The sequence below is a fragment of the Bactrocera oleae genome, chromosome 6, assembly GCF_042242935.1.
Source record: "Bactrocera oleae isolate idBacOlea1 chromosome 6, idBacOlea1, whole genome shotgun sequence".
In the NCBI taxonomy this organism is placed as follows: domain Eukaryota; kingdom Metazoa; phylum Arthropoda; class Insecta; order Diptera; family Tephritidae; genus Bactrocera; species Bactrocera oleae.
The window spans coordinates 23,471,200-23,493,755 of NC_091540.1; the positions used below are offsets into that span (position 1 = coordinate 23,471,200).

Below are 22,556 nucleotides of genomic sequence, written 5' to 3' on the forward strand. Positions count from 1 at the left end.
TATGCGTAGGAATTCTATATGAAAACCAAATGTGGTTTACCAGGCGCACAGAAAAAATAGCGCGGCGCAGAGTTATGAACGAACGCACTATGCTTTGAAGCAGCGCACGTTCCTTATGAATGAATTTGTTGTCGTTGTAATATAAAATACTTAGAAAATAAGCCGCGAGTTTGCTTGAATATTATTGGCCGATGCTGGTGCGTCTACGTTTTTTTGTCACTTGCGCGAATGTTTGATTTTTTGCGAAAGACATATTGAGGGACATACATATGAACATATGTGTACATATATGCAAATATATTTGGACATGCGAATGAAAGAAGGCAATTTCAAGAATATTCACATATGGACATATGAACATTTGAAGCAAGTAAACAATAATAGCTGTTTGAATTCACAGATTAGACTCTAGAGCTCGAATATTGTCTGTGGTGCTGCTTGTATAGCAGACTTCTTTATTGCAATGTGAAATATTTTGCCTAAGTTCAAATCCTATCAGATATTTTTTTATACTCTTTTTTTATTTTTATATTCCTTTTTTATTAAATGATATTTTAATTCTATTTTCATATTATTTCCCTCATTATTTATATTTTCTTGTCGGAAGTCAATTACTTTCATTTTTATTATCTCAATTTTTGTTTATGCGCATATCAAAGAACATCTGCGCATATGTATGTATATACATTTTGCTTATAGAGTGGTGTAGTTCGTTGCGTAAATTGACAGCTGTGGTGACATTTTATTTTCGAACTTGCGCGTTTTCGATGTTCCTTCTTAGCAATTAACATTTTAGTACTGCTAACATTTGCTCCTTCTCTACTCATCAACATTCTCTGGTAAGAGCCAAGAGCTCCATCAGCGTACGTGTACTCATGAATGTATGTGTGATTATCACATTTGTGTAAATACGCATAAATAAAGGAATATGCAATAAACCCAAACATATGAACATATTCTCCTGATATATTTTAATTATATCAGAAAGTAAAATATGCTATTAAAGTAATTGAATTATGATATGCTTAGATTCCAATTAATAAAATAAAAAAATTAAATACAATTTTAATTTTATGTATTATACGATTCGAACGTATATGCTCGTATTCGGAATGAGCTTAACTCCTTCGCGCTTACGACCTAAGCCACCACAAAAGTGGAAACGTGGCCGCTTAGCCAGCGTTTTATTATTATCATTTGTTTAATAAGTATATTGCTTACGTAACGCACATACATAAGTTAGAAAACTAGCTTATTAAATGTTTATTTTATTATGAATTCTGGGGTTTTTACCGGTAATACAGATTTTTAATTCAAAAGGTTTTTCATAATTATAAATTTGTCATATCATAGAAATTGAAAACATAAATCTAAATAGGTATGCGCAACGATTTTTCATATAGGAATATTCGTTGTGTCTATTTATAGCATTTCGCATATTGTGTGGTGTATTTTTCTTTTTCGAAGTTATACTTTTCGATGTTCCCTCTTGTGGAATTACAAATTAGTACTCAAAAAGTTTTCATTTAACATTTGCTCCTTCTCTACTCATCAACATTCTCTGATTGAGCTAACGTGCTCGCGTTCAAGATTTAAAATAGTAATTCGAAAAAAACTGTAACTGGAAGCTCAACATGATTAAAATTGAATTAAATGATTGTGTTTTTAAATTAATGAGTAAGTATGTCAATCGAAAACTTTAATTCCATGGCTATAAACTATATATGAACTATCATTTACACTCTGTAGCTGTAAAGTGAAAAATGAGTTATTTACGGGAAGATTCCGAAGAAATAAATAATAATACATCGCCCTCAAAAACATGAAGATTATAAGCAATGGCTTAGTAAGGCGGCTGACGATCCGTACAAAGCTAAGTGTCACAAGTGCAATATTATAGTAAAAGCAGAGTTGACTGTCATTAAAAACCACATGGTCTCCAAAGTTCACGCAAGTCGTAGTAAGTTGTTAGAAGCTCAGCCGGCCATTTCCAAATTTGTGAAAAAAAATGATGAAGGCTGCACAAAATCTAAGCAGTTCAAGCTCTCGAAGTGAAGTTGTGTGGTTTCGTGGCTGAACATAATATCTCATTGGCAACATTGACTCACCTGACAACACTTTTAAAAAGCGCTGTGCCTTATTCCGATATCATCAAACATATGCAATTAAAATCAACGAAAGGAACAGCAATAATAAAAATTGTAATCGCCAAAGCTGAAAAAGAACAGCTACAAAATAAATTACAGACCAGTCTGTTTAGTGTTTAATAGATGAATCTACTGATATTGGGAGCATTCAAACGATGTGCGTCATTGTAAGGTAGAGAATATGTCAGTTTTTATTGATTGAAGTCTATTGTATTTCTATATTTTATACATTCCATAAATATTGTATTTTTCATAAAACAGATTTTTCGATGCTGAAGAAGGAGAAGTGGTGAGCAAATTTTGGGATCTTTGTCAAGTTTTTGAACCTAGTTCAGATGTTGAGAGTGCTACGGCGAGGCATTTATTTGAACTACTAACAAAATCCTTCGAAGAATATGAGATTGCATTTAAGAACATCATTGGATTCGCGTCTGATGGAGCCAGTACAATGATGGGAAAAAGTAATTCTGTAGCTTCAAGGTTCATTGAACAGTGCCCTGGCATTTACATATTCAAGTGTCTATGCCATTCTTTACATCTTTGTGCCAGTAATGCATGCAAGAAACTACCTAGGAGCTGCGAAGATTTAGCGCGAAATATTTACGGAGAATTTAAGAATAGCGCGAAACGACAACATTTGTTTCAAAAGTTCCAAACATTCTTCGAGATCGATGTCCACAAAATTCTTCGCCCAGCACAAACGCGTTGGTTATCTCTGAAAGCGGTTGTTTCAAGAATAATTGAACAGTGGCCTGCCTTAGAATTATATTTTAGAGAACAAATGTTAACAAGTAGATTAAAATCTATTGAACAGATTACCCAAGCTCTCAACAATCCATTAATTAAACTTCTCTATCTCTTTTTGGATTTCATTTTACCCAAATTTACCGAGTTAAATGAACTTTTCCAATCATCATCGGTAGTTGTTACGAGTCTTCACGAGAAAATGTGCCGAAGCTATCAAGAATTGTTGGAAACATACATGTCAAGGGATTATATTGATCGAACTGATTTAAGTGAACTAGATCCATGCAATAAGACACATTATTTACCTCCAGAGCATATGTACTTCGGTGTTGAAGTCAGAAAAATGTTGGATCAGAATGAAATTCGGAATAACAAACAATTAAAATCAGATTTCACAATAATATGTGTTGAATTTTTAGTAGAAGGTTGTAGCGAAATAAAGAAACGCTTCAACTTTTCGAATCCTATTTTGAAATTGATCACTAATCTTAATCCCCAAAAAGCGATGTTAAAAAAGACAAGAGATTTAATACCAAGTTTGCTGCCGTTAATGGAGGCTTTGCCTCGAATTGCATCAAGCAATCAGCATCAAATAATCGACGATGAGTGGCGTCAATTGCCATATTTTGAACTCCCGGCAAATATCAAAATTACAGATCCAATTGATAGTTTTTGGGCAAAATTAATGGACTGCGGAGAAGGTGATCAGGGAATGTCATTTAAAAATGTTTCCAAATTTGTGTTAAATGTAATTTCGCTTCCACATTCGAATGCTGACAGTGAGCGCATATTTAGCCACATTAATTTAATTAAAACTAAAACTCGAAACAATATGATGGTTTCAACTGTTAATGGTATTCTTTTAGCCAAACAAGGAGTAAAAAGTAATGTTAATTGCACAACATATGAACCATCGCAAAGCGAGTATGATCGTCTGAATAAATCCTTAATGTATAAAAGAAAAACTACATCAGAATCTACGAATAAAAAACTTTGTGACTTGTATGATGACTCGGATCTGGAAGAGTTTAATAGTATTTTAATGCCAAATGAGGAATTTTAAGTATTAATAGAAATGATATGAAACAAATATAACTGATAGTTTTAAGATTCTAAGATTGAATTGAATTGAAGATTATATGTAAAATGTTGCATAGTATATATTGAGATAAAATAATATATTTCTTAGTAAAATTTGTCACTCTTTTTAAAAGTACGATAATTTCGCTTCATGTACGATAATTCTACGCTACTGGATCGCCTCACTTCAAGATGTGAACACTGATGTAGATTATGGGAGCTGTGGAAAGATTTAATTAATTAATTTTCGGCATTATTTTACAAGTATAGTATATCCAATATACACTGACTTAGTTTTGCTAAGGTATCGTAAATATTGACCCGACTTTATCAATTTACACAAGTGCAGCTTATTATCAAGAAAAGATGCTCTTTGAATTTCATTAATATGTCTCCCAAATGAACCGATGCTTTCTGTAAACAGGTAGCAATATGCACCGAGGTCCATATATTCGGTATCTGCGGGCTTAAAAAGATATGACAGACTTTCGCAAGGTTTTGTTTAGACGTATTCATTGGTGCTTTGTTTCTATACTGTAAAGTTAAATAATAGGACGGAATTTAAAATTATGTTATATGGACAATAGGCGTGGTTATTATCCAATCTCTCTTAGAAGTATCAACATAATATTAAGGTGTTAAAAGGCATCACGTCCTGAACGAGTTTGATTGATATAGCTTCAGTTATTTGTAAGATACTTACCTTATCCTGTTACAGTTCGTGTAATTTTATTGTCAAGGATGCGCCACGCCAATTGTCGAAAATATCTCTAAATTAATTAAAGTCGGCGAGTCCGCCTGTGCTTAGCATCACTGGAGCTAAACATTGCACAAAAAACTTTTTAAATAAGGTTGGTTACAAAAAGAAACTGGATGTATGGGTCTCACACGAGTTAACCCAAAAAATTCATGAACCAAATTTCAATCTGTAAGTCTTTGCTGAATCGCAACAAAATCAGTATAATTCTGAAGCGGATGGTTACTGGTGATAAAAGGGGTCACTGATGATAACATCATGTTAGAACGGTCGTGATCGTATCGCGGTAAGTCTGCGCAAAAGGTGTCCAAGCCAGGATTGACTCCCTGATAGTTTTTTTTTGTTTTTCGTGAGATTGGAAAGAAATGTTCTAATCTTAGCTGCTGCGGCAAAACTCTCAATTCGGATCTTCTACAATTGGACCGTCTTTAGGAGGTAATCACCCAGAAGTGGCAATCTATATCAATAGGAGAGGAATTGTATTGCATCAGGGCACCACACACATCGATAGTAACTCGTCAAACAATCCGGGATCCGGGTTTGGAGGTTCTTATGCTTCCAAATTATAGTCCAGTCCTGCCGCCAAGTCATTACTATCTGTTCCTGGCTGAAAATCGAACAAAATTGTGTTTATTGGACTTAAATCAAATCATTCTGACTATACTAAATTAAACTGTGGAGAGTAGCGAACCCAACAAACAACGGCATTGACATAATCGAATACAGAAGCAGTATCAAGAGGGTATAACAATATAATTAGGTATCCGTATACTATATTGTATACAAACTTCAACTATGAATTCATACTCCATCACGTGGCATAATATTTTTTGGTGATCACTTGGTCATATTTATGTACATAATTCTAAATCTATTGCGATTAGAATTAGGTGTTACACACAAATAACAATTAAATACGAATATTGAGAATTGTTGACAAAATATTTATTTAATACTGTGATAAAATTGGCACAATTTTTGTAAATTAAATCATAAAACTCTTTAGGTTAAATTTATTTACACTAATCGCAAACCGTATTTTTTCGCATTGCTTTATACTATTAAATACGAACTTTCCATTAAAAGTACCAAATAATGCTTCCTATCAAACAAATGCCAGAAGAAATTCAATGCAATACCAATATTATCTTAATGAAATATTCCTGCCTAATTGTTGCTTAATCCATAAAATATATTGGCGACACACTTTTCTGTTCAATTGTATGTGGAAAAGCGTAAACAATTTTGATATAACAAATACACAGAATTGTTAACATACAAATTTGAAATTATTTACATTACGTACAGAGAAAAATTTACCAATACGTTTTTGTTGAAAAACTAAAAAATGTATCTCAAAATATGAGTATGTCTGAAATGGTTTTCGGTGATTAATTTATTTTTAGTCGCAGAAAAACAGAAGAACCCAATAACCGAGTCTACATATTGACGTGTGTCAAAATAAAATATATACATATGTATTTAGCATAGCCGTAGGACAGATAATTAATAAATTATGCACTACACAAACAATGTTTTCATTCATAATCCAATGATAAATAATTTTGTCTACAAAACACTCAGCATATTTACAAATACATTGATGGATATATGGTTAATTCAAATGCCTCGACGATTGTATGAAGGTATATTTATACCTTCCATATGTGGTATTAAACCTTTGGAAGATAAATTGTACTTGGTCTGCAGATTTTTGTAATAAAACATGAAACGCGTAACAAAGTGATTAGTTTAGGTGTAGCATAATATTATATATCTCGCAATTATATGTGTATAAAATAATTACTTTAAGTCAATCAGATTAACCGAAAACATTCTTCATAATAGAAGAAAACGTGTGAGAATCGTGACCTGCGTGACGAACTGAGTCGATTTAACTATGTCCGTCTGTCTGTTCGAATAAAAGGAGCGATCAAAATCAAGTCCTTGTATAGAAAATTTTTATATTTCACAAGATAAGATATTACTCATTACAGCGGCTTATTATCCAAAAAAATCTATACTATCCGACTAAATTGTTCAGAGTTATGTACCATATAGCTGTCACAGAAACTGACCGATCAAATTGAAGTTCTTGTATGGAACCCTTGTTCATTTAACAAGATATTTTCACGAAATTGGGCATGCATTATTGTCCAAGACATTTGTACAATCTCTAAAAAAAATTGTTCGAATCGGACAGCTATAGTATGAAGCTGCAATTCAACCTGAACGATATTTATAACAGGTATTTTTCCTTATAAAGTAACCGTAATTCGATTAGAAACTAAAACTAGCAAAACGTTTTCCGTTGGATGCAAACCGTTGTGCGGTTTCCACAGTTAAGTATACATACAGTTTCTATAAGAAATGCACCTTTGGTGAGTCGAGGTTAACGTTTTTTCTTGGTTTTGATAAAAAAATATGTTATACGAAAACGTAATTCAGTTTTTCAATCGCTTCTGAGCAAGGAAAAGTAATATTTTTTTGAAATCTCTCCATAAGATTCAATTGTTTTAAACAGTAGAATATATTGTCTTGATCAATACAAACGGTAAACGGCAATACTGTTTCACTTTCCCTAGATTGTGTGAATTTATTTCTATAGTAGTTCATTAAAATTAAATTGGTTAATAATAATATGTATGCTTTTCGTATTAATGTTAAAGTATAGAAAAATATTAGTCCAGATGGCCCTTACAGGTAAAAAGACTCTAAGTTAAAGTTACAAAATATAAGGGCTTTCAAATCAAGTGAATAACACTGGTTAACAAAAATTTTACTTTTTTTGTTACATGAGAACTCATATCAAATTTTTAATGTACTAGGGTAACTAAACAATAGTATGTGAATGTTTTTTTCTTAAAAAGTACAAACATCAGCTACATTTAGAGAAATTATTGCTTAACATAGAAAAAATACTTATGATTTTCGTGAATAATTGGCTTCTGAAAGGTCTTTTTAAGTCTCGAATAATAATCTGCTAGCATTCCTGTGCTCTATTTCCCTTGATAGCGATTCTCCATAAAGGACACACACACACAGTACCCAAATTTACCGGAAAGAAATCCAGATGAAAGACCAGCATATTTATTTTTAGGGAAATATCACCCCAAAGCTTTTTATGATAGGTTCAATTATTAAGTCTTTGTAATTTTCCGATTTATGGTTCCCTAGACAATTTTAAATCCAAAATAGTATAAATAGCACTGTTCAATTAATGACAACACTGATATTTAAAAGTTAGTTCTCCACATACATATCAAAGCCTGTCGAGGTCGTTAGAACCTTTTCGTGGAATGTTTATGATGTAACAAACATTAAATAAATATAAATAAAATAACTTTGAGTTCTTCAAAGTAGTAACGAATACATACGCCTAGAGTTACACAACATACTTGTTCATAAGAATTGTAAATTCAATTGGATATCATATATCCTTGTTTTATTTAATTTAAATTTTTGCTTTACTTTGAGAAGAATCTTATTGAGAAGAACGCTTTATGACTGATACCTTTTCTAACTAATGGGATATAGTTTTAAATACGTTTTCTAAAAATGGAACCCTCTTTCTTGCCTTCGCAAATGCAGCTTTCTGTAATGCAGTATTTCTGTCATTATCTACCAAATCTTTAATATTGACGCATGATACTAAATATTCTCATTTAATTCTGGCTCGTACGTACACTTATATAGTATGAAGTCAAGTGGTTTAATATTAAAATATACAGAAAATTGTCTCCCTTATCCATATGTACGGTATAAAGATAACATCAAACTACATTGAGCAAATAAGAGCTAGGTACACATGGCGACCAATTTCATCACCACCTAGTGAAGAAAGGGAATCATACCAAAATCGATGTAAAATATTCTCGGCTTGTTCAAATCGATGAAGCCTTTTAACATAGACCGAAGCTGAAGTGTTCTTAACACTGTAAAAATATACTAATTGACAGTGAAATGTACATGTAATTAATATTATGATATGACCTGTTTTCAAGCCCGACGACAGGAGGGTGGGTTGGTAGTGATTCCTCCCGGGCCCGAAAATCGCGAAGGAGCCCATATTTTCCAAAATATTAAGTGATCAGTTAAAAATTAGAATGCTATTACTAGGTGATTAATTCGAACTTTTATTTAAACGTTGTGATTACCGATTAAGGTACGTTTTCTCTCTTTTTCAGATTGTACCGAAAAAACCGGCAAAGTTATTGTTGCTATAATTTGCAAGACATTGGAAGATTATTATGGACAGGGCTACAACAATGGTAGTATTATGAGCGGAATTGATAAACGCTTTGAAATAAGTTAAAAAACTGAACCTTGCCGCAGAAATTCATCGATACGTTGATGAAATTTTGAAATATATGAGCAAATTTGAGTGCGTTTTGATGGCCCCAACATGGTTTAAAATCCTTCAGTCAATCAATGAAAGAAACTTGGCTCATCAGAACATCAATTCCACAATCGACGCTGAAGTTAGAAATATATAAAGCATTCTTGTGGATTTACAGTTTCTGTACGACCAGAGGAAAGCAATTTATAAAACAAGGAAAAACGTTAACTTCCGTTGCACCGAAGCTATAATACCCTTACAAGAACTTGATCCTTATTGTTCAGTTTGTTATGGCAGCTATATTCTATAGTGATTCCATCCAGCTCAGCTCATCATGCTGCTCATTTTTATATATTATATATTGTATAGGGTCTCCGACGTTTCCTTATGAGTGTTACAAACTTCGTGGAAACTTAATACAAAGTGCGTTCCAAAGTAAACAGGACTTTAAAAAAAAAAAACAGAAAAAATGGTTTTATCGGCAAAATCAATTAATTTTATTCAAAATAGTCTCCTTCTGCTTTAATACAGCTTTTTGCACGGTCCAAAAGCATGTCGAACGAGTGTTTTAGCTCGTTGGCCGGTATGGCCGCCAGTATGCCGGTGCAAGCCTTTTGAATGGCCTCCACGTCTGCATAACGCTTTCCTTTCATCGGCAAATGCATTTTTCCGAAAAGGTAGAAGTCGCACGTTGCCATATCAGGTGAATACGGAGAGTGGTTGATTGTTAAATGTGATTTTTGGTCAAATAATCGGCCACAAGCGTCGATCGATGAGACGGCGCATTATCGTGCAACAAACGCCAACTTCCATATTCGCGATAACGTTTCAAACCTCCAAGGTAGAATACCGCATTAACGTTTTGGCCGGGTGAAACAAATTCTTTGTGGACAATACCCTTGGAATCATAAAAACAAGTCAGCATTGTCTCCACTTTTGACTTCTCCAGGCGCAATTTTTTGGGTTTCGGTGTTATAGTGTCTTCCACTATTCCCTTAACGTTACTTTAACCATACACACATACATACACTATTTTAACTCATTAAGAATATTATTAATTGTATTTTCGCAAAGAATTATAAAATATATCTATAAATTGTACTTTACAAAGAATTGTTGTCCAAGTGCATTTCCGCTAACGAAAATGCAACTGTTAACAAAAATGTATCGTTAATTCCAAATAATTTTATTACTTATTTGCCCAAGTGCATTAATTCCAAAGAACTTTAATAACTTTATTTTCAAGTGCATTTCCGCTAACGAAAATGCAACATTAGCGAATTGTTACACTTTTTGTAAACGCACCAGACAAATTTCTTAAGAATTATTGTACAAACATTTATCTTTATCAACAAAATAATAGTATATAAGAAAGTGGAAATAAAGAATAAGTGGCAGTTATTGATCGAACCTTAAACCTAATCGTTTTATTTTTTTTGTGTTTCTCATTAGGAGAAAAGAAAAGTGGCGCAGTCGGTAGGATACCCGTGTATCCTTGTGTGTAAATCATTTAAATTCGAGTTACATGAGAAAGGATATTGGATATTTTAATATCCGTAGCGGGTAAACGAAAATAAGAACAGATCCTTTAAAAGATTAAAGGACGTACAAAATTTTTGTGACATTCGAGCTTCATAAGATTGAAGAACACATCCTTTAAAAAAATTAAAGGACATATACAATTTTTTGTGACATTTGAACTTCATAAGATTGAAGAACAGATCCTTTAAAAAAGTGCAAAACTCTTAGACTTCATAAGATTATGGATCCTTTAAAAATTTAAAGAACACATACAAAATATAAAAAAAGAGAAAAAACAACACAATGGAAGAAAGTGACAACTTTTTATCCTAATCAACTTTAAACTCAACATAGTGACAACTTTTTATCCTAATCAACTTTAAACTCAACATAGTGACAACTTTTATCCTAATCAACTTTAAACTCAACATAGTGACAACTTTTTCCTAATCAACTTTAAACTCAACATAGTGACAACTCTTATCCTCATCAACTTTAAACTCAACATAGTGACAACTTTTTCATCCCAATCAACTCTAAATCCAACGGTAGAAGCACATACTCAAGCAGAGAGCAATATATATATTTTCAACAAAATTGTCTGAAAGTAAGAATTTGATTAACTATATTATACTATTTATATTATTTTATATCCATTAATATTATTATTAAATGTATGTAACTCAAAAGATAAGCATAAAATTATAAATTAAAAGAAAACTACTGTATACGTCAGAAAAACAAGAAATCAAAAATTTGCAAGAACTCCTACATAATATAACATTGATAAAAACTAAAGCAAAGAAAAACTATTTAAGGCATAAAAATAAAAGAGAAAACCGCATTCGTGTGTAAGAGACAATTTCTTTTTCCTTTTCCTAAATTTTTTTTTTTCCTTAAAAATTGCAGTACAGGCTGAAAACTTAATGAACAGATTAACTATAAACCCTCTGAAATACTTAAACAATTTACCTGAGTTCTATGGCGACTCAGGAGACCTACAGACATTCACCACACTCATTGACCGAGTACACTCACACCTACAAACATACGACGAAATGCCCCAACTACTTTTTTCGGACATAATAAAGTCAAAACTCAAAGGAAGGGCAAGACAGGCGATAGAAATAAACTGCCACGCGACTTCATGGGCAGAGATTAAAACCATACTACAGAATAATTTCGGAGATAGACGTTCCTGTGAAGAACTCTTCGACGAATTACGCAGCGTGACCTTTAGAACAAATACCCTAGATTTCTATAACGATATGAAAACCAAATTACACAGATTAAATAACAAACTAGTGGTTATTTTAGGGGAAACCGAAGCGACTAGAGAGAGCGCGATAAACAACAAGCGCACTGCCCTTAACATCTTAAAAAAAAAGATCCCTGAACCAATGAAGTCTATCCTATTCTGCAGAAACCCAGGAGATTTGGAACAGGCTATGGACATACTATTCCAGGCCGGATACGCTTATGTAGGGAATAATAACGGTAACAACCCGGAGTTTAAAACTCATTCGGGTAATAGGAATAATAACTACAGAAATAGTACACAATACAATACAACCAACAAGTAAACCCACAAAACCCCAACCAAAATCCATCATTCCAAGGACCAAATTCTAGAAACCAACCAGAACCTATGGACATAGGAAAAATAGAAGTCGCTGAAAATTTTCAGGAACTAGCCTCAAAAATAAATTACCATTTATAATAATAAGGACAAGGATAGGGTTTATAAGACTTATAATAGACACAGGCGCAACAAATTCAATTTTAAATCCGGGGATCTGCGATCCCAAAAGAATTCATTCAACCAGCCCACTTCTAATCAAAACGCTTCAACATCAAATTTACGTTCACGAAAAAGCCATAGTACCTATGTTCAAAGAATTTAGCGACACTGAAAAGGATAAAACACTGGAATTCTATATAATAAGATTTCATACATTTTTTGACGGTCTGATAGGTAATGATATATTGAGACCATTAAATGCCTGCATCAATTATGGAAAAAAGGAAATAACCATCGGTAACAAGACACTCCCTATGCACTTCGAAGACGGAAACTTAAATAAGAAAAGGATAATAGCACCAGATAACTCTGACCTTGTTTATTATAAGTAATATGTAAGAGAAGGAATTTTGAATGTGGAAAATGGAGAAGTCGAAATGAACTTGCTATCCGAAACTAACCAGGTGACTACGCAGAAGGTAGATCATGAAAATTTTAGCATAATTGAGAACAAAGAATTTAAACCATTGAATGATCAAATTAGAATAGGACACTTAAACCCTGAGGAAAAATCGCAACTATTACAATTAATAAATAGATATCATAGTATTTTTTACCAGGAGGGCGATAGACTTTCGTTTACTTCCGCAATAAAGCATATAATTAGAACTACAAACAATATACCCATATTTTCCAAGTCATATAGATACCCGTACGTACACAAAAAGGAAGTTATAGATCAAATCCAAGAGATGTTGAAAAATAAAATAATCAGGAATAGCAATTCTCCCTATTCAGCCCCAATTTGGATCGTGCCGAAGAAGGCCGGTGCCAGCGGAAAACCAAAATGGAGACTTGTGATCGACTATCGTAAGTTGAACGAAGTAACGATCGATGACAAGTTCCCCATCCCGAACATAGATGAGATTCTCGAAAAACTGGGAAGAAGCCAGTATTTCACTACACTCGATCTAGCGAAGCGTTTCCACCAAATCGAGATAGAGGAGGAAGACATCCATAAAACCGCATTTAGTGTCGAAGGAGGACACTACGAATTTCTGCGAATGCCTTTCGGGCTAAAAACAGCCCCTGCAACGTTTCAGAGATTGATGAACAATTTACTCCAGGACTATATCAATAAAATCTGCCTAGTATACCTGGACGACATAATCATATTTTCAACATCCCTACAGGAACATATGAACTCACTCAGACTTATATTTGCAAGATTACAGGAAGCAAACCTAAAAATCCAACTGGATAAGTCGGAATTTTTAAAAAAGGAAACAGAGTTCCTTGGACATATAATCACAACGGAGGGAGTCAAGCCCAATTCTAAAAAGATAGAATGCGTTGTAAACTTTCCGATACCCAATACTCCTAAACAAATTAAACAATTTCTAGGACTCACAGGCTACTATAGGAAATTCATAAAAGACTATTCATCTATCGCTAAACCAATGATTAAATACTTAAAGGAAGATTCAAAGATAAACATAAATGACCCAGAGTATGAAAAAAGTTTCCACACTCTCAAGACCCTACTAACACATGATCCAATATTAGCATATCCAGACTTTTCTAAAACATTCATATTGACAACGGACGCGAGTAATTTCGCTTTAGGAGCAGTGCTTTCGCAAGATAATAACCCAATATGCTCTGCAAGCCGCAACCTTAATACACACGAAATAAATTATAGTACAATAGAGAAAGAATTGTTGGCCATCATCTGGGCTACAAAATATTTTAGGCCCTACCTCTTTGGTCGCAAATTTACCATAGAAACGGATCACAAGCCATTAACATGGCTCTTTTCTATAAAGGAACCCAATTCAAAACTTGTTAGGTGGAGATTAAGATTATCCGAATTCGATTATGAAATAAAATACAAAAAAGGAACGAAAAACAACAACGCAGATGCGTTATCCCGTATTAGACATGAATCAATAAATATAAATACATTAGAATCCGACTCTCTGACAATTAGAGAGACTTTGTCCCCATTAAATCTTTTTAAAAATCAAGTAGTTATCGAGAAAATTACATCTGGATCTATGAGAATAAAAACCAAGTCTATTTTTAGGAGCACAAGGAAAATAATCCAACTCAAGCAACTAGATAGAGACACTGCTATCACCTTAATTAAAAACCATTTCAACCCTACACAGTTAAATGCCATTTTAATAGATGACACATTCTATGAAGTTTTTAAGACTACTTACGAAGAATTATTTTCTAACAATAATGACTTTATAATTACAAGATGCTTTACCTTACTAGTAGATATAGAAGACGAAAATACTTTAAGTAAAACCATTGAGAATGAACACTTCGATAAAAACCATAGAGGCATACAAGCCGTTTTTGAAGAATTAAAGACACAAATATATAATCCCAAATTAAAATTAAGAATAACCCAATTTATTAACAATTGCGAAATTTGTAACTTAGAAAAATACGATAGAAAGCCCCCTACAATACCCTACAAAATTACCGAAACACCCTCTAAACCTCGTGAAGTTATTCACATTGACGTTTTTTACACATTAGAAAAACAAATCTTTATGACAATAATCGATAAATTTACAAAATTTGCTGCAGCTTACAGAATCAATGGAAGAACTTGGTTAGAATTTAAAACAAAACTATTACTTTATCTTAACACTTACGGTAAAATTGAGAAAATTATTGTGGATAATGAACTCGGCTTCAAAGCCATACCAATGCAGGAATTTCTAAAAGATGAAAATATTACAATACACTACACTTCTAACAGTAATCATACTTCAAATGCGGACATTGAAAGATTGCACAATACAATCAACGAACATATCAGACTTTTGAGACACAATGAAAGGAGCCAACACGAAACAGTAGAAGAAAAGATTTTAAGGATAATAGGTTTTTATAATAACACCATTCACAGTACCACAAAAACTAAACCAATTGACTTTATAAATGGAAAAATTCACGAAGACAAATATAAACAGATCCACGATTTAATTTTGAAAAAAAAAGAAAAATATATAAATAGATTAAATAAAGACAGAAAGGACGTTGATATCCAAGAAGGTCCGAACTTTATAAAAGAAATCAGAGGCGGCAAAAATCATAGAAAATACAGGAAAATAGATGCTACTATAATTGACAACGAACATTTAAAAGACACTAAGACTGGATTAAAATATTATAAAACACACGTGAAACAAGATAAAAAATATCAGGATAAAAGTAACCCCAAAATAAAAGCTAGACATTAAAAACCAATACTTACCAGATGGCACCCTGGATTTTATTGACCACATTTGTGACAACTATATACGCACAATCCATTGACATTCAAGACCTATCATACAATAACGGCTATATACCGATCAAAACAGGGGAGACCAAAATCATTGAACACTACACTAAAATACTACACATAGTAAACACAACAGAATACGAACGTACTTTGGAAATAATCAAGACCAACATGGACATCCTTAAGACATCAAGTACGGAATCAAAAAGATTAACGGATACAGTAAACAAAAACTTTATGCTATTAAGAGCAAAGATAGAAAACCTTAACCCACATTCTCGAAGAAAACGGGCTTTACTAAACATTATGGGTAAAGGCCTGAAAATGATTGCAGGTACAATGGACAGCGACGACGAAGAACAAATAAGTAAAACTCTTAAATTACTACACACAAACGACGAAAACTTAACATACAAGATGGACAATTTAACTTATATTAATAATATCATGAACTCCTAAATCCAAAATATTACCAGCCACATAAATTACCAACAAAAGACAATTGGAGATTATTTAACTAAACTCAAAAATATTATAGGAAATAAAATTGCAACCATAGAAGATGAGATAACATTTATAGAACACATATATCAGATTAATAACGACATCTCACTCCTACGCCAACATGTAGATGACATCGGACAAATTATTTTCTCCGGGAAACTGGGAATTATCCCCACAGATATTCTTACTCAAACCGAACTTAACCTAATCTCAGACTTTGACAGTTATACCAACATTAAGGTATCCATAGCACTTCATGACGGTAACATCATCATTATCCTCCTTATACCACAATTTTCACAAGACTCACTATCGATGGTGACATTCGTACCAATACCCGACAAGTATAATAAATCCATACAACTTAATCATTCTGATGTCCTCATAGATTTAGAAAACAACATTTATAGTACGTACATTAAGGAAAATTTGAAAAAGAACCTAATAAAAATCAATGATAATTGCTTGAATAATATATTAAATTTTGAAGAAGCCGACTGCAAAATGCAAATATTTAATAGACAGGAAATAGTGGAAATAATTCCCGGCATATTAGTTCTCAAACAATTCGATAGTAACATATCGCACAATTGCAGTAAGGCTAAACTAAAAATTTCGGGAAATTACTTGATAAAATTTGAAAATTGTGAGATAAACACGTTAAACAAAACTTTTACAAATGTTAAACTTAAAATACAAGACAAATTTATCCTACCTACAACATTTATCTTTATCAACAAAATAATAGTATATAAGAAAGTGAAAATAAAGAATAAGCGGCAGTTATTGATCGAACCTTAAACCTAATCGTTTTATTTTTTTTGTGTTTCTCATTAGGAGAAAAGAAAAGTTTTCGGCTCGTCCGGTCTCGACCACTTTGAAAACGTTGAAACTACTCGTTCACCCTGCTACGGGATAGACAATCATCGCCATAAGCTTGTTTCATCAATTGAAACTTTTCGGTAAAAGTTTTACCAATTTTAAAACAAAATTTAATGTTGGCTCTTTGTTCGAAGCTCATTTTCGCACCGATGACAAAAACATACTGACACTTACAACGCAATAACTCCACTTCCAATAAATGAAATGTCATGCAATTTTTGCTGGAAGTCGATAAAGGATAGCAGAGTTTAGCGTATTAGTCGACATATAGATGGCGCCACTAGAGTTTAATTTGTAACTTTTTTAGTGTTTACTTTGGAAGGCACCTTGTATAACCTGTTCAGGGTATATAAACTGAAGTGATCTATGGCACTTCCATGAAATGAAAGAAGATGAACTCAACCCACCTGTAAAAAAATTTGCAAAATAGTAGTCCGTTGATTTATCTGATAAGTTGTCTAATGAAGCTATTAAACTCAGCGTTTACGATGCAACCTTTGAAACCAGTCTTACTCCATACAACTTATTAAATGCCATAATGCTCGAAAATTCGAAAAAAGCTCACTTCTAACTTCAAATAATTGAAGATTGGAGGATTTTAATCTGAATGTTTAAATTCTTAATCACAATAGTCAAAGATTTCAAAAGAACAGTTTTTTCATTAATTAGATTGATAAATTAATGTTTGAATGAGATGTTTCTGTCTTCTTATAAACCATCAAGTCTTGCTATCATATATTGACATATTCCGGTATAATCTGAAAATTTTTTTTTTATTAAAAGTCAATGTATGAACTGATTTATATATTATTAATTTTCAAAATCATACAAAAAAAATTTGTTCCACCCAGCATCAACAATAAATCAAATTTAGTAAGTGGGAAGATAGTATAAAAAGTTTATAAAGTATTACAAGTATTTACAATGGGCCTGCCTGCCGGTTCTGCCTGTTTTCACCCTGCAGGATGAAAAGGCAATGTTCCCATCAAATTTGGTCGGCAGCCACTTTTCTTTCATTTTTACACACACAATTAATGTTCTTATGATGTTTTTTGGGCAATAATTCGATTCCGTAATGTTACCCGTGTAAATCAAGAAATCTCATTTTGCGAAGCTTGGACAGACGAACAGACGACGACCATCGGTATGCAACTCCCCAATACATCTATATCTATCTCGATTCGCTTAAGATGTTACAAATAACCCTTAAGTGAACAAAAATATACGAGTTCCAACATATTGGAAGAGTATAAAAATTTAATTATTGGTTATCAAATTTCACATATACAGTTCGACAGAACATTCTAACCACCTCCCCCAGAAGGAATCTAGAAAATGCTTCGAAAACTTTTGTAATATAGTATGTACATATTTAATAGGAAACAAATAATTACATAATTATATCGATTAAAATGGATTGTTGTACAGTTAAAAAGTCTTCACATTGGATCATATAAGTGCGAATGAATGCAAAAATCTAGTTGAATTGATGCCGAGAAGTCTGCAAGCAGTGGAAAATCAAAAGGGTGGTACGACAAAATATTAAAACAAAATTTTGTTTGTAAACTTTTAAATACTTATGTTTTTGACGTCGTATCCTACTTTCAATGTGAGGCGAAAAATTAGCCTTCACTCAGTTTTTGATTAATGCGCTTAACTTGAATATATACTTTTTTTTCAAAAGTAGGATGTTTTGTAATAAAATATAACAAGTAAGGAAGGGCTAAGTTTGGATGTAACCGAACATTTTATACTCTCGCAAAGTCAAATGGTATACTTGTTTGAGATTTCTTTGTGGATTGACTGATATTTTCGGTAGAAGATCAACTATTTAGTACCTAGGGGACAGTTTTGGTTCGATTTAGATCATTTTTGGTCACAAGGTGGCATACTTTAAACGTATTATTCACGCAAAATTTTACCCCGATATAAACATTGTTGCTTGATATGCATAGTAGAAAGTGAAAGGATCAGATGGAATTGAAAATGGTGTTATATGGGAAATAGGCGTGGTTGTAGTCCGATTTCGCCTATTTCGCACTATAATATAGAAATACAAAAATAACGTTATGCACCAAATTTGGTTGAAATCGGTTAAGCAGATCCTAAGATATGGGTTTTCACCTAAAAGTGGGCGGTGCCACGCCCACTGACTAATTTTGAACGTGGTTCCTATAAAGTCATCTCATACCATCCCAGAGATAAAATTTAATGTCTCTGGCGTGTTTAGTGCTTGATTTATCGCGCTTTTAGTATTTTTTAACAGTACCGTTATATGGGGAGTGGGCGGGCTTGTCATCCTATTTCACCAATTTGCACACCGTCAATAGAGGTGCTAAGAAAATTTGCTCCCAGTGAATTTGGTTATTATGGCTTTAGCGGTTTATGAGATGGGACCACGCCCACTTTTTAAAAAATATTTTAACTGCAGATGCCCCTCCCTAATGTGATCCTTTGTACCAAATAACAGTCTTGTATCTTATTGCGGAGCTTAGTTATGGCAATTTATTTGGTTTTGATTAATGGCGTTTTGTGGGCGTGGCAGTGGTCCGATTACGCCCATCTGCGATACCAACCGTCTCACTGTACCAAGAAACATGTCTACCAAGTTTCATAAAGATATCTCAATTTTTACTTAAGTTAGAGCTTGCACGGACGGACGGACGGACAGACAGCCACCCGGATTTCAACTCGTCTCTTCATCCTGATCGTTTTAGGTGATACAAGCAACCGTTAGGTGAACAAAACTATTATACTCTGTAGCAACAGGTTGCGAGAGTATAAAAAGGCCGAGTTGGATATTTTTTTCATTACAAATTTATTATAAGTAGAAATTATGTTCTGTACTTGCCTGACTTTCAATTAAATAGGCCTTATATAATGTCTCTCGCAACATGTTGCAACTGACTATTATATGATTATACAAATGATCGGGATGACAAGACGTCCATCCTTCTGTCCGTCTATCCTTAGTATGTGTTCCTTGGCACTAAAAATGAGTCGATTATGCAGATGCCGTTAAAAGAAAGCATATAAAGGGTTATAACTTAGCTCCAAATTAAGATATAAAACCATTATTTCTAGCAAATTTGGATAAAATTTTGAAAACTGGGCGTGAAACCCATATTCATAACCTATTTCAACCGAACTCGCTAAGAGGAAGTCTTTCGAAAGCTTCCTTATTTACAAGTATTGTTAAAATCGGTTAAATCATATAATGACCACCCATAACGGTTATGTTGAAAACTACTAAAACTTTAATAACTCAATAAGTAAATACGTCAGAGACATTAAATTTTAAACCCGAAATAATAAACAAAGGCGGTTATATAGTACTCGGTGTAAAATTAGCCAGTGGGCGTGTCGTCTGCTCACATTTGCCATAGGTGAAAACCTCTATCTCAGAACCTACTCGACCAATTTCAATCAAATTCGGTAGTATTATCTTAACAATAACATTTGTCATTTCGATGCGAAAATAGGCGAAAACGGACAAAAAATTAAGCCTACTTCTTATATAACACAATTTTAAACTCCATCTGATTTCACTTTCCAGTGCCTATACAAATCAAGAAGCAATCAATGTATGGGGATAAAACTTTGCACGAATAGCGCCATTGAAGTGTGCCACTTACGACCAAAACAACTCAAGCCCCCAGATACCAAATATGTGGGCCCCTGATCCTACTGCGGACCTTTTGTTAAGTATGGGTAAACCTGTCAGATATGAACAGTTTGATTGAAAACTTTCCGTTTTTGGTAAAAAATATTTTTTTTATATTCGATATAATCTCCTTTAACTTCAATACACTTATTCCAATGATCCTCTAATAATTGCTTGCCATTTCTATAAAGACTTTCTGAAAGCTCTGCAAAATATCTACGGCTGAATTAGCTTCTTCATTCAACGAAAAACGCTTTCCACAAAGGAATAGTTTCAGGTATCTGAAGAGGTAGGATGTGGAGCCAAATCTGGTGAATGCGGTGGATGCTCAAGCTATTCGTACTTTAATTCGGTGAATTTTGTCATTGTTAAAACACCTTTGTGAGCAGGTGCATTGCCTTGATGAAAAATTATGTTTTTGTACTGCAAACCATTCTCACGAATAATAATCAGAGTTGATGGTTTTACCTTTCTGCAGATAATCAATCAACAAAACTCATTTTGCATCTCAAAACACTGATGCCATGACCTTCTTTGCTGATCGTTGTGACTACACCTGCTTTGGAACTGAACAACAAACTTCAGTGGGTTCGGGTTTATTCTGCTTAAAACGCTCCAAACTATGCTAAGAAATTTTTTTTTAATACGGTTCTTGTTGAATTGTTAACGTCTGATACACTAACACTAACATATGTAATTCTTCATGTAAAAAATGAAGTTCTCGTGCGTCTGAGATGCCTATGGCATTTACAATATTATGAACTTGCTTAATGATTTCTGCTGTGGTTGCAGTTTTTGGTCGTCCTTTGCGTGGATCGTCTTCAAGTCTAGTACGACCACGATTAAATTCACCAGCCCAAAATTCAACGGTGCTTTTTGAAGTTGAGGACTCTTTATACACTTCTAATAATTGTTTACAAATTTCCTTTGCATGTAAACGTCAACTTCAACCTGCATATTATTGAAACTCGAAAAGAATTTTCCCCGGCTTTGATCCTTGCAAGTTGCGAGAGTATCTAACTTAGTTCTTCCTTACTTGTTTATTATAAAGTTTTGTCAACACCTGACAGTATTTCACCGCCTTTGAACTCAATAATTTGCGTGAGTATAATATGCTCGGTTACATCCGAACTTAGCTCTTCCGTACTAGTTTCTTATGCTATTATTTTATTTTTTCCAAATGCTTATTTTAAAAATAATACAAATTCCTAGGCAGCTGCATATATGTATAGTAAAGTTAAATCAGCAATTGTAGCCAGTATGCCACATCTCAACTGCAAATTGGCACCAACGAAAGCAAACATTTATCCACAAGCAGAAATAAAACCATCGTTCGAAAACAAAACTAAAATAAACGAGTAAGGAAGTTCTAAGTTCGGGTGTAACCGAACATTTTATACTCTCGCAACTTGCAAGGATCAAAGCTCAGGAAATTACTTCAAGTATTGGTAAAATTTTATATTAAAGGAATTATCGATCCGACTAAACCAATTTATTGCACAAAGACATGCTACTTTTCAGAGTTTCATTTATTTATTTTATTCTATGAATTTCAATTATATTTCACATTGACCGATATATTACTTTAAGCGCATTGTTTACGCAAAGTAGCATAGTAGACTGTGAAAGAATCAGGTGGAATTTAAAATAGTGTTATAAGAGAAATAGGCGTGGTTGTAATCCGATTTCGCCGATTTTCGCACTATAACATAGAAATATGAGAAGAATGTTTTGTACAGTATTGTATCTTATTGTGGAGCTTAGTTATGCCAATTTATTTGTTTTTGATTAATGATGTTTTGTGGGCGTAGCAGTGATCCGATTATCCATCCATCTGTAATACCAACCGTCTTACGGTACCAAGAAA

At 33.3% G+C, this 22,556-nt stretch overlaps 2 protein-coding genes and 1 long non-coding RNA gene across 9 annotated transcripts in view; 2 read left to right on the plus strand and 1 right to left on the minus strand.

The window, feature by feature from the left end:
* Window positions 1-22,556, minus strand: part of LOC118680478 (uncharacterized) — a 167,013-nt gene that overhangs the window by 74,570 nt on the left and 69,887 nt on the right. The gene's annotated exons all lie outside the window — the stretch shown is intronic.
* The window catches only part of LOC106624368 (tyramine/octopamine receptor), a 65,139-nt gene that overhangs the window by 13,372 nt on the left and 29,211 nt on the right, over window positions 1-22,556 (plus strand). Inside the window, exon 1 of one of the 5 annotated variants that reach the window (XM_070112002.1) lies at window positions 10,527-11,198. The exons of the other annotated variants lie outside the window; for them this stretch is intronic. The gene's annotated coding sequence lies outside the window, so the exon portion shown is untranslated. Of the gene's footprint in view, window positions 1-10,526; window positions 11,199-22,556 lie in introns of those variants that run through there. 5 annotated transcript variants of the gene reach the window in all.
* Window positions 1,837-4,022, plus strand: LOC118683884 (SCAN domain-containing protein 3). The gene is made up of 2 exons (XM_036378354.2): window positions 1,837-2,319; window positions 2,409-4,022. Exons 1-2 carry the CDS (start codon window positions 2,303-2,305, stop codon window positions 3,955-3,957), a joined length of 1,566 nt encoding a protein of 521 aa, XP_036234247.2. The 5' UTR covers window positions 1,837-2,302; the 3' UTR covers window positions 3,958-4,022.